The sequence below is a fragment of the Mauremys mutica genome, chromosome 1, assembly GCF_020497125.1.
Source record: "Mauremys mutica isolate MM-2020 ecotype Southern chromosome 1, ASM2049712v1, whole genome shotgun sequence".
NCBI classification, from domain to species: Eukaryota; Metazoa; Chordata; order Testudines; family Geoemydidae; genus Mauremys; species Mauremys mutica.
This window is the reverse complement of record NC_059072.1, coordinates 318084943-318097818: the sequence shown is the minus strand read 5'-3', so window position 1 is coordinate 318097818 and position 12876 is coordinate 318084943. Positions and strand designations below refer to the sequence as shown.

Sequence of the window (12876 nt, the reverse complement as noted above, 5' to 3'; positions counted from 1 at the left end):
ACGCGCGATATTGATGCGAGTGATTTAGGTGATGAACTGAAAGCCCTTTCAAGATACATTTCAGCAGGATCAACTCTAAAGGCTATTCTGGAATATATGTGCACAAATAAGATGACCACCCTCTTTCCAAATGCTTTTGTTGCTCTGCGCATACTTCTAACACTTCCTGTAACAGCTGCCAGTGGAGAACACAGCTTCTCCAAGCTGAAGTTAATAAAAACTACATCTACACTCCACAATGACTGCTCAAGAAGCAGTTCAAATCTTTGCAACCAAGAAGGCAAGGAAAGGACCACTTTGATTATTCAAATAGATAAAAATGCCAGTGTTTACTATCCAGACAAGAAAAGTTACATTTTTCTGTTCAGGCGTTTGAAAGTTAAGCGTTACTTAACATTTTTGAACAAGGCATTTAAAGTTGTTAGTTCTCCTTTATTGGAGTAGGTAGTAGAGCAATACCATGAGAGGAGTAGAACAGGAAGAAGGCAGAATTGAGACCTTTCAAAGTTTTGGCCCAAGCGAGGGGTATGGGGGTGTCATTTGAGCTCCCAGCCTCAGGTGCCAAAATGCTGTGGGACGGCCCTGTTAGTACGGGATGTACATCAATGCAGCACATTAAAAATTATTCTATAGGCATTAGCAAAGGCATTTACCACGCTTTCTTCCTCCAGTCGGTAGCTTAGGCAAGCCCTGAGGCTGTTGCAACAGACTTACTCAAGCTGTCATTTATGAACACTAGAATCTGTACAGCACCTTAGTACTACTGGGCTATAATCCCCCAAATGTATCTCTTGTATCTGATATGGCCAATTTACAATATGGAGCAAGAGATAAACTGCTCCTTCTCATGCTTCAATGTCTAAGTATTTTAGAATACAACATGTCTCGAACAAACCTTACCCTTAACTACTCTTGTACATTTGTTCCCAGAGCCCACACAACAGCGATGTGATGGAATAGATGGAACAACGTTCTGGGTGCTGGTGGGCAAACAAGCATAAAAGTATTCTACTTTGCTTCTGGAGAACCTGCATAGTCACAAGTACTGACTTTTAAAGCTGAGCAGAGTTTAAAGGATTTATTTGAACATTCTTATGCGTGTACTTTGTTCTCCTCAAGAGCAGGCAAAAGCATGCTGATATTTCTATTAAAATTAATCTCTTTGCAAAATAGCAAATATCCAGCAATCTTATTTAAATGGATCAAAGAAGGGTCACACGTTTTCTAACAAGTATATAATGTGGCATTAGTATTAATACCTTAGATGACTACAAATTATTTTACTATACCCGAAGCTTGTTGTCTCCTTCAGTATCCAAACTTACTGAATAATGTACGAGGAAGTTACTTAATTTTAGGCTACCACCACAAGTTCTTTCTCTTCAATATTAAATATGTAATTTTCAAGCTATCACCAACACACTAGATAATCATTTTTCAAATACCACCAGTTCACATGACTGTGGGAAAAAAAATGTAAACCAATTACAGACCCAGTCATTAATTTTAGATCACCACCAAAACGCACTACAATATTCTTTTATTTAGTTTACAGTAGAATCTATCAGTACAGGTTGCAGAAAGAAAATGTTTAGTGCTATTTACAATTTGTTTTAAAACTCTGCTCTATACAAATTTAATTCTGATCAGTATGAACAATATTTTTGTAGGCCTATGGCATATAAAGCATTTCATCAAAGCAGTAACAATGGGTAAAATAACCTGATTACATTTGAATGATGCTGACCATTTGAAAAAACAATTACACAGAACATCTGTAAGGGCTGTGAACACTTAATAAGTACAGAACACAATGTCAACCTGTGACTTTTTTTTTTTTTTTTAAGGCTAATGCTATTTATATGGAATATTGTTCTATTATGCTACACGCCAATCTATATTTAAATTCTATAGTTATGCATTTTATAAGATTTTTATTAAATATATTCTACACTTATTTGTAATTTCATCCAGGAAGAATTCTTCCCGAGTGAAAAAATATAAAATCTTTTATATTTTTACAGGTTTAGATGAAACTAGCTCATGCTTTAGTGCTGTGCAAATTTCTTTAGCATATCAACCTTTAAATTATTGATATGAAATAAAATGGCATCCTTTTTAATTATGTATGCCTTTAAAAATCAGCTTCTGATTTGAATACAATTGCAAGCACTAATACCAAATGCAGATTACATAAAGAAACAAAACTAGTACTATGGCAGAGGTTTTTCTCTTTTTTTAACTTTAATAATTCTTTTGAGGTCTCTTATGAGTAAGCATGACTCTGGACACCGAGATACAGAGGAGTAAGAATTACTGAAAAACATCAATTGCTGATATTCAAATACATAAAATTGATTAGTAAATGAAGTCTTCTAACATTTATGCACAATAATAAAAGCCTATGAACTACAGGAAATTACCCCTCCCATATTAAGGCTAGGAAATGCACTCTCTGCACTTGTTTGTGCTGTATGAACAAGCACTCAACTAACGTAGGAGAAAAGAGTGCACACAATAATGAAAAAAAAATTAGTTTCAACAGCCCTCTACAGAGTGCTTTTAAATTACAGGCACATCGTTTTTTGTTTGTTTGTTGCAGTGAAAATATATATAGCCAGGCTCGGTTAGTTAGTATTCTGTGCCAGTTCGGCCACCAAGGTTGACTTGGTAGAATTGACTTCAGTTTTTCCTTTGACTTGGCCATTAGTGAGCTTTTTTAAATTATGGATTCTATTTTCCAGTGTTGTATTACATATTGGAGATTATTTCTAGGTGTCTCAAATATCATTAGAGATTGCTGATGAGAAACATATTGTCAACTGTTTTTAGTGCAAATTGCATCTAGAAAGCTTGATTGATTAGTTCCGGTTAATGAAGATTTTTGTGGCAGCAAAATGATTTCTGCTGTGGAAGAGAACACTAACTTTTTCTAGAGATTGAATGCATTCAAGAACCGATGTATTACAAGATTATTCAGCAAGAAAAAAATAGAAATAAAATCATAATGCAATTGTTCATAGATCTCTCCTTTAAAAAAGAGAATAATGTGACAGTGTTTATGTAATATTTCAGTTCCATGGATTTACAGACAGGCTCTTCCTAAAGGTGTTTGAAGCAAGGTTGGGCCTCTTCTATTCCAGCAGCATGAAAGACAAAGACTATATTACATCACACTTAGCAGGTAAAGCAGACAGAGTTTACAGGATCACACAGCAATTGCTCTCTCCAGTTTTTTCACGGTTCCTCTGACCTGTGGAACAACGAGAAGAAAATTTGCTTGCAAGTCATTTACAAAACAATCAGTTGGGGCGAGCGGGGAGGATAATTGTTAATGATACAAGAACTATGCAAAAATTTTATCTTGTGCAACTTTATAAGCTCTGGAGAATATAAAAAATGTTACTCAGATACATAACTAAGAAATATGCTTTTTATTTTAGTGTATTCAAAATCATTTGGTTACTTGCTTGACAAGAACTATTCATAAACCATGAAGATTTTTCTCCTTTCAAGACATCCAATGAAAATGACGACATTTTTGAACACGTGCCTATGCAGCTGAAGTTGGAAGCTCATCTACTGTATAGCCTACCTTGAGAGTTTGGCTCTGGCAATGTCTCTCTAGCCACCAAATGCATCACTGTTGTCTTGCCAAAAGGAAGTTTTAATGCTGCGTAAAAAACAGAGGGTGATTTAACAACACACAAACTCTTTTCATCACTACAGAACAAACACAACTAAAACCATAACTTTAACTGGATTAGCTTTTTTCACAGCTTCCTACTTCTTACTTCAAAATTCATACTGCTTATTTCCCAATCCTAGAAAGAAGTTTTGTATAATTGTTACACAGGTCAGGGTCTTATAGAATGATCAAATGAAATATTGTGTTTTTAATGTTTGCCACTGTGAGGATGACAAAGTTATGTGGCCTGACCCTGCTCTCTTTGAAGTCAGTGGTACAATTCACTTTAATGGGAACAGGAATGGTCACTTATGCCTTGATTCAGCAAAGTGCTTAATTTTAAGCATATGATTAGGCCTATGTGACCAACTTAAGCCACAAAATAAACACTTACTCTCAAGGAAGTGAACAGCACACTGAAGTGTGCATTACTAGAAGCCTAACATTTTTCCAATTCTCTTAAAAAGTAAATAATCCAAATCTCTGATGATATGATGTGATATTTTACAAATAATTTAATGGAATACAACCTCTCATTGCAATGCCTCATGCTTTGATACGGAATACCCATCACACATCAGTAGTATGTGAGAACAGTGCACCTCCAGAAACTTTAAAATGTTGTTTAAAATCAGTTGTTTAAGACAAAGTGTTTTCCTCAACACTGTTACTACCATGTATTACTGAAAGTGAAAGAATTTTAAAAATCTGATTTTCTTTTCACAATTCATTCCACTATGCAGTGAAACTAGACTGGTCAGCTTCATATTCCGGTTTTCATAATATTGTGTTTATGTTTTCAACACTCTGGAGTTTTGATAAATATTCCACTGCAATCTCACTGACTGAAAAAAACAAAAACAACCCCCCCCCACAAAAAACCATAAAAGCATTTATACCCTATTCATATTAGGTTTGGCACACCCTTTTAAAAGGCTCCCCTCAAGGCTTCTATGTTCTGGACTGCAACTTTGTGACAGCATTTGTTCAGTATGGTTATTTGTAAAAGTTTCACATAGTACTAGAGCTTCATTTTCTCCTGAGGTTTTAAATTTTCCACTATAAATTAGGAGAAAAATATCTTCCACCACATGCTCCATTCAAAAAAAATCAATCAGGGAATATCATCAGCAATAGATGAACCAACTCAGTTTCTCTTTAGGAATTCAAGGTGCTTCTTCCCCACCCCCTTAGTATCTGTGCCCAAATACACAACCACTGTGACTTAAAGCAGAACCTTAACCTCTAATGAGCAGGTCACAGCTTCCATTTTCACCTCATAGTCTGCCATCTGCATTTAGAAACAATCCATCCACAGTAACTGAGGAGGAAGGATGGAGAGGGAGTATCCCAACAGTCTCTCTTTTCCATTTCAATCCATTTATTGCAGATCCAAGAATCAGATATAAAACTAAACCTGGTACTTGCTGGCCAGAAGCACTAGATCCCTAGTTTAGATGGACTAATATAATTAGTTTAGTTTTAAGCAGCCAAACATTTTCTTTGTAAACATTTTCATTGTAAAACAGGCAATTATCTTATCAGGAGAAAGAGAAACATTGAAATCCCTGTGAAATATAATTGACATTTGTACTTCCCAGAGAACAAGCTATGTGGTAAATTAAGGCTACGTCTGCATTACACAGCTTTTAGTGACATGGCTATGTCATACAGCCGTGTCGCTAAAAGTTGTGCAGGAGAGTCAATGAACTCCCACCTCCAACAAGCGGTGTTTGCATTGTCAGCAGGAGAGTGCTCCTGCCGACAACGCGCTGTTCACACTGGCACTTGTCATGGCAAAACTTTTGTCTTTCAGCAGAAGGGGGGCTAACACCTCCGAAAGACAAACGTTTTGTCATTCAATTGCCAGTGTAGACACAGCCTAAATCTGAAGGGTGTTTTTACCCTATGGAAAGCAACCTGTGCCTATGCATAGAGGCTGTTGATAGTTCTAAGTCTAAGATAGTTCTAAATAACTCTACAAAGGCTATATTAACAAGTCAGTTCAAGAAGAAAATCCCTTTATATCTAGTTTATGTGAACTCTAGGAAGCCATTAGAGAAAGACCAAAATGTTACACACTAATCACATTAGGGAAACGTCACCTAAACTCAAAAGGACACTAGAGGAGACTATGCTCCGATTAGTGAACTGTGGAGCTTGATTATTTACAGTAATCAAGCAAAAGTGTGCTAATATTTCAATTAATGCAGAGATGGGCAAACTATGGCCCGCGGACCATCTTGCCCAGCCCCCGAGCTCCTGACCTGGGAGGCTAGCCCTGGCCCCTCCCCCACAGCCTCAGCTCGCTCACTCCGCCGCCGGCGCAATGCTCTGGGCAGCAGGGCTGTGAGCTCCTGGGGCAGCGCAGCTGCAGAGCCAGGCCAGACCCGGTTTCTGTGGTGTGTGGTGGCGGCGGCGTGGCCTGGCTCCAACCAGGTGGCACGGCTGTAGCACCGCCAGCCACCGGTCCTCCAGGCAGAGCAGTAAGCGGGCATGGAGCAGGGGGGATTGGACAGAGGGCAGGGGAGTTCGGGGTAGTGGTCAGGGGGCAGGAGTGTGGATAGGGGTCAGGGGGAACAGGGGGTTGAATGGGGGCAGGGGTCCCGGGGGGGGTGTCAGTCAGGAAGGAGGGGGGGTTGGATGGGGCAGGGGTCGGGGGGGGTGTCAATCAGGAATGAGAGGAGAGGTTGGATGGGGTGGTGGGGGTTCAGGTGCGGTCAGGGGACAGGGAGCGGGTGTGTGTGGATGGGGCAGGAGTCCTGGGGGGGGGGGGGGTGACACAGATAGGAGGTGGGGGCCAGGCCACGGCCCCCCTCCCCTAACCGGCCCTCCATACAATAACAAAATCCAATGTGGCCCTCAGACCGAAAAGTTTGCCCACCTCTGAATTAATGGCTTGCATAATTTTTACACAAGTTCTTGTCAGTGGTTTCTAATATTTCCCTGGATTAGGGTACAGGAAGGGAGACAGAAGCATCTGTGGTCTATGCCCAATTCTCCTTTCCTGTTGACTTTTTTTGGTTCTTTTTCTCTTTTCCTCAATCTTTATTCTATTCTGTTCATTTAGTTCTACTGTCCTGTCTGTTATATCCTTTCTTCTGCCTTCTCTCTCCAGTGTCCTTTCTCTTCTTGTCTTTTTTTTAAATAAAAAGAAATATTAGAGTAATTCTCTACTGCTTCCTCCCAGTATCTGATTGGAGAAGGAGAACTTTTGAAATTTAGTACCTCATGGCTATTTGTAAAATTAGTTCAACCACAACCTACTAGTCTAATAATCAGCTATCATATGAAATTTGCTGGTGGCATCTGGAAAACATGCTCTCTTCCCCCGTCTTTTCACACACTGACTACTACCAGCAACAGAAAATGATGGATCTGGCACTTCTTGCAACAATGACACTGCAGACTTTAGAGACAATTTTTTTTTTCTAGTACCATTCCCACTGATACTTTTGCTGTTTCCTCAGTCATTCTTGTATCAGCAGATACTTCAAAAGATGGGTTAACAAAGGCTGGCAGACAAGCTCAAGACTATTATTATTATTATTATTTTAGTTTTAAGCTTCAACTTCAGTCAGTTTTTACAAGATGAAGTTTGCGTTTAGAAGTAGAAAACTGCCACACTTTGACAGAAAGAACCAACGATGATATTTAGTGTCCAAAGAGACAATCTGAGGATACTGTTGCCTCGCCAATTGACAAAATGACTTTCAGTGGTGAGCAAGCCCAAACTCTAGTCAATATTCACTAACCACTTGAGACAAATGAAATGCTCTTTATAAATGTTATAATTCAACACCCCTAAAATCCTTGGATGAAAAGCACTACAGAAATGCAAAGTAGTATAACATCATGAGAAACTGCATACTGGACTAAACATTAAAGTTACTATTTTCTTTTGTTATGGAATGTATCCATGTTGCTTTAGTACAGGTTGCATCAATATTTCTTTTCAGAAATTTATAACTCAGCTGTATAATCTTACGCCAGGTTGAAATTTATTACATTATTTCATTAGCGTTGAAATAAATGTTTTAAAACAAACCTCTAAAATATAACAATAGAAATAAATCTTTGTAATACATGAAATATCCCTGGGGTAAAGCTGTGATGATTAAATTGCAATACATCAGTGAGCAGCAATCTGAACTAAAATTCCCTGATCCCAAGTATGCATTTAAAATCCATGAAACTGTCTTAATGTAGCAACCAAAAGTATGCTAGCTAGTCTTTTCCAGCAGAACGGACTCCTGTTAGTACTGTGAAGTCCAGTCTGATCTCAGTGAAGAAAGTGAGTAACAGTGGTGCAGAGAAACACCTACAGATGAATACCAAAGAACATCTTGTATAGCCATCTTTGGCTGGAGAATAATCATCTGAATCTAGGCATCATGGGAGGAGAACCTGATGATGATCCAAGATTGGGCTGGAGGAATGAGGCAAAGGGTGGGGAAAAGAGGCAATATCTTCACTAACACTAATAATACACTACTTCTCACTACCTTCAAGAGTGGGCCATAAAATTTCACAATAGGTATTGTGTATATTAACTAAATGAAGCCTAAATAAAAATTCCACAGGTAAGTGACAGTTACTACTAAGCAGTATAAAGTGAAGTTTACCATTATCTAGCCAGTATATAAAGTAGTATGGGAAAAACTGAACTATATGGAGGATAAATGGTCCAAAAGGAGATCGGCAGCCCAGGCTAGTAATGGATAAAAGGGGTTATCTGATAGCAGTATAGTAATCTATTTAGAATGAATTGGTGGCCACAGTCCAGTTCTTAATGGAGAAGCATCCATTTCACAACTAGCACAAAATGACAACCTGGTTACCATCATCAGGAAATAGGACAACAATTAAAGGAGAAAAATAGAATGAACAGCCCTATCATTTGAGCTAGTCTCTCCAAGTTGGTGTTGAAGCACATTGGCAAGGCACATATGAAACTTTCCCCCGTAATATATTGCATTTGTTTTCCAGAGTCTTTATATGAGATATTGTGGGATGCCAAATACTCTAGTTTCTAACTCGTGCCACCAGAGTGAAAGAAAACACACAAAAAAGATAAATACAAAGGAATAAAATCATTCCAAGTTTACCTTTAACTTCAAGACAGCTACCCCAGGGATGAGTTTATATTACATTCTCCCCTCCCTGTGCATTCATAATTACCAACAGCATTAACAGAAGCAATTTATTGACAGAGAGAATAGGCCCTTTAGCTCACTTGTCAGATTTGATAAGAGCAAACAGAAAAGAGATATTTTGTTTAGACATTTATTTTACTTAAAATTCATATGGCCGCCACCACTTCTGAAAGGAAATATTGTTAAATACAATACATTGTACTACATCTCTGATAAATAAAAAATAAATCTACAAAATATAACAAACCCTACAAAATATAACTAGAAAACATGACACAAGGGGGCACACTCGAGCTGTATTTCCTCACCATACAAAGTGAAGCCATTTACTTTTGTTCTCACATAACTATACAATTGTATCCTTGGGACAGAGCTAGATATCAAAAATATTTTCCCTCATTCTAATTCACAGGGTGTCTTTCTTCATTACACTAAGTTCCCTAGTATTGTTTAACCAATTATCATAATCTTTATCCATCATTTTTAATATACTTAGAGATTTCTGAAATGGTTTACAATATAAATGCAGTATACGAGAAGTGGAATAAAATCATCCTTCTTTCATCAAAAGACAATAAAGATAGCATAACTATTCCTTACATGAGAAAAGATTTAATTTACACAGTGATATATAACATAGTCTAACACCTGATTCTAGCAGGATGGAAAAATATGAAGGTAACACAGAGTTACCATGTTATGCTGCAGCAAAACTGTGCAGAAAACCATGTTGTGACCTTGAAGTCTAGAGAGGGTTTTACTTAAATGAGAATTTACTGCATTTTAAATAAATATTCACTTTGCCTAGGGAGAAAGTTGCTAAATTATACTACCCAAGTTATTTCATTACCTCCTAGTGTCACATTGCCATGAAGAAACCGTCCTTGATAAATAAGCCGCAGAATATTTGGACTGCTGACCTGCTCTTCTTCCCAATCTGAAAAAGAAGAAAGAGGACTTTGTCAGAAACAGCCCAGCATATGCATCTTTTGTTTATTTCCCCCCATCCAGGGTAGAAAAGAAAAAACAGAACTCTTCCAGTTCAGTACTAACAAGACAGTGCGGCCTGCTGCTTAGTGGAGAGGATCTGAAGTTAAGACTCCTAAATTCTGTTCCTTATTTCCCAATTCAAACTTGGGCAATAACTATTCTTTGCCTCACTTTACTTCTGCTTGATTAATGGTTATAAGTGATATATATGGTTATAAGATTCTATGCAAAATATTTTTAAATGGATGATAAGGAAGACACTTCCTGTCCCCATTCAGATTCAATATCCATCTGGATAATTTAGTTCCATTTTCCTTCAATTGCAGGAGATTCTCAATCTCTCTGCCTTCCAACATTCAACTGGCTTAGTTCAGTCTCAGTCCAGCACTGATAAGCAGCCACATATATAGTAGGAACACATCCGTTCTCTGATTTGAAAATCATTTAAAATCAGTAAGCAGAAGTGCTCCTCTCTGTGGCTACTGGGCAGTGTTGAATGAGGATTAGATTTAGGCAGCTGAATTTCCAGAGGGCATAATGAACTGAACATATCCTGAAATTCCTGGAAAAGCTGAATGGTAAGCATCTGACCCTCGCAGAAGAGAGACATATTGATATATTTCAGGAAATTTCTCATAGCACAGTCTGTACAGATTTATGTACCATAAATTAGCTGTAAGAATCATGTATAAGTAATGTATAAGATTAGATGATCACTTATTATTCCCATTTAAAATTTCTGTCAATTTTCAAAACAAGTACGCAAATCTATATTACGTTTTAAGGGTAAATATTGCAAAACATTAACAAAATTATTTAATTTAAATCTGCTCTTTCAGAATGATGTCTTCCATTTATTTGCTGACCAGGTATCTGATACCAACTGTTCACAAATCTGCTTCTGCTCTGCTCCATCTATTGCAATGTTTATATAGCAAACATGAAGAAGGGACAGGAGAAGCCAACTTGTATGCCCAGAATACGCAATGGATAGAATGGGCAGAGAGGAAGAGAAAATGAAACAGGGGTGTTGGGAAAGGTATTTAAAACATTGTGGAAAGTGTGTGACCAGCATCTGGTAGGAAAAGATGCAGGAAGAGAAGAGTGAAAAATGAACTATTACAATTGATGCCTGTTCACTTTTAAAGACATCAGGCACAATGACATATGATTAGAGGTGTACAGAGCACTACAAAGTCAGGCTGACATCAGAAGCAAGTATGAGCAGAAAGTGTGCAGAAGTGGCAATATTTACTAGATGCCTTAGAGTGTTTAATTTACAAGATGTGATAAAACTAGACAACTGAAACCATCTGAAATTCACGTTTTCATTTACTACCTGTTTTAATTGAAATGCAATTCAATGAAGGGACATTGATATGCTGTCAACAGAGTAGCCAAAATGAAGTGTTACAATTATCCTGCTTGATGAAACTTTATCTATAATTTTCTGCTTTAAGATTTCACTTCTCTGACTTCCATCTGGACTGCAGTAGTAAAGTTTAGCCAATTTGTGGTACTAGAAAGATGCAATAATACAAGAGGCCAGAAGATGAAAAGTGGCAGTTTGGTATAATAATTCCTGACGGCTGATCCACCATTTTATGTTTTTAATCTTTGCTCTTTGGCAGAGTCTCGAGAATTCTTCCCCTTAAACAGTCACTTGGGATATTGAATTTTCATAATGAAAACACTTCTCCCCTAGCTAAACCAATGAAAAAAAGTTCAACTGAAAAGTGTCGTAACATTTATCAGATAATCAGCATAAGAGAAAATTTAATTATTCCAACAACTATACTCAGAGGATAAAGTAATTTTAGAAAAGAGGGAATAAAGAGAAACTTTTCTAGGTGGCATGTCAACAATCTGTATGAGCAAATGAATCAAACTGGACATTCTCACTGGAAGCGAAGAAGTTTTTAAATCAAGAGTATTTCAACATATACCTTGGGGGAAGGGAAAAGAAGAGAGCTGGCTTAAGCGTACTTGCTTATAACCCTTTAAGATCATTAAATGTAGTCATGACACTGTGCAAATTTCAGATATATGGCAAAATTCTGCCCTCAGCTGCAGTGATGTAAACCTAGACTATCTCCACCAAACTCAGTGAAGTTAATTTGAATCTTTATTATTGTACCTAAGAGCACAATTCTGCCGATATCTCTGAAAGACCCCAAGGCAGATTCGTCTCTGCACATCTTATGGACAAATCAAACACATAAATAAAAACTTGGGGGAACAGATTCAACGTAGTCACCTCTTTAAATAATTTTAATGCGTCATTCGAACTCAGTTATAATCAACTCTTGTAACAAAGATAGTTTTCAAATTGTAAAGAACAAGAGATTATTCACATATGCTCTCTGCTTGGGAAGGCTTAAACAAGTCAATAATAAATTTCAGAGCTGCCTCAATTTTAAATAATTCCAGTTTCTGCCTCTCAAAACTAACCTAACACATGAAATGTAATTTAAAGAGATGGGGAAGAGAGATCACAATTTCAGTGACAAATCTAGGCACTGTACTTTCTCCTACAATATAAATAAGGCCATTAGCAGCTATTTGTTCTCAAGATTTACATACACATAACAACTTGATCTGTAATCATATTCAACCTGTGAGCCATTTCTCTGGTACATGTTGCATACTATGATCACACATTAACATTAGCTGTCGTTCCTTAGGTAATATGGAATGGCTTTTTTCCTATTAAAATACGCAATTTTCTTCATTCTTTGTTATGTGTACAAAGTACAAATCTCAGTTTTAATTGCTGCTGCACAAGTCTGAAGTAGTCAATTTGATGAAATGCTAATTAGATGCACTGACACATAAATAAGAGTCACAAAATATAAATCCCTGATCCTATGTTACACAGTGCCTGTTATGCGCCTTAATAACTAGGCAGGGTGCTGACTTGAAACTGCAATGTAATATACTCAGGAGTAGATTTAAGGAGACAAAACAGTTGGTTCAGCCAGTACTAATTCACACAAATGCACACAAGATAAATTTTATTTTGTCTGTTGTAGTGTGCTTCTA

The 12876-nt window shown here is 37.4% G+C and overlaps 1 protein-coding gene across 2 annotated transcripts in view; it reads right to left on the bottom strand.

The window, feature by feature from the left end:
* Positions 1 to 1523: 1523 nt before the first annotated feature.
* The window catches only part of UBL3 (ubiquitin like 3), a 61749-nt gene continuing 50396 nt past the window's right edge, over positions 1524 to 12876 (bottom strand). For both annotated transcript variants that reach the window (XM_045016722.1, XM_045016730.1), the window contains exons 3-5: positions 9695 to 9781; positions 3596 to 3673; positions 1524 to 3253 (exon numbers count right to left, since the gene is read on the bottom strand). In XM_045016722.1, coding sequence (XP_044872657.1) covers positions 3201 to 3253; positions 3596 to 3673; positions 9695 to 9781 — 218 coding nt within the window. In that variant the 3' untranslated portion in view covers positions 1524 to 3200. The remainder of the gene's footprint in view (positions 3254 to 3595; positions 3674 to 9694; positions 9782 to 12876) is intronic.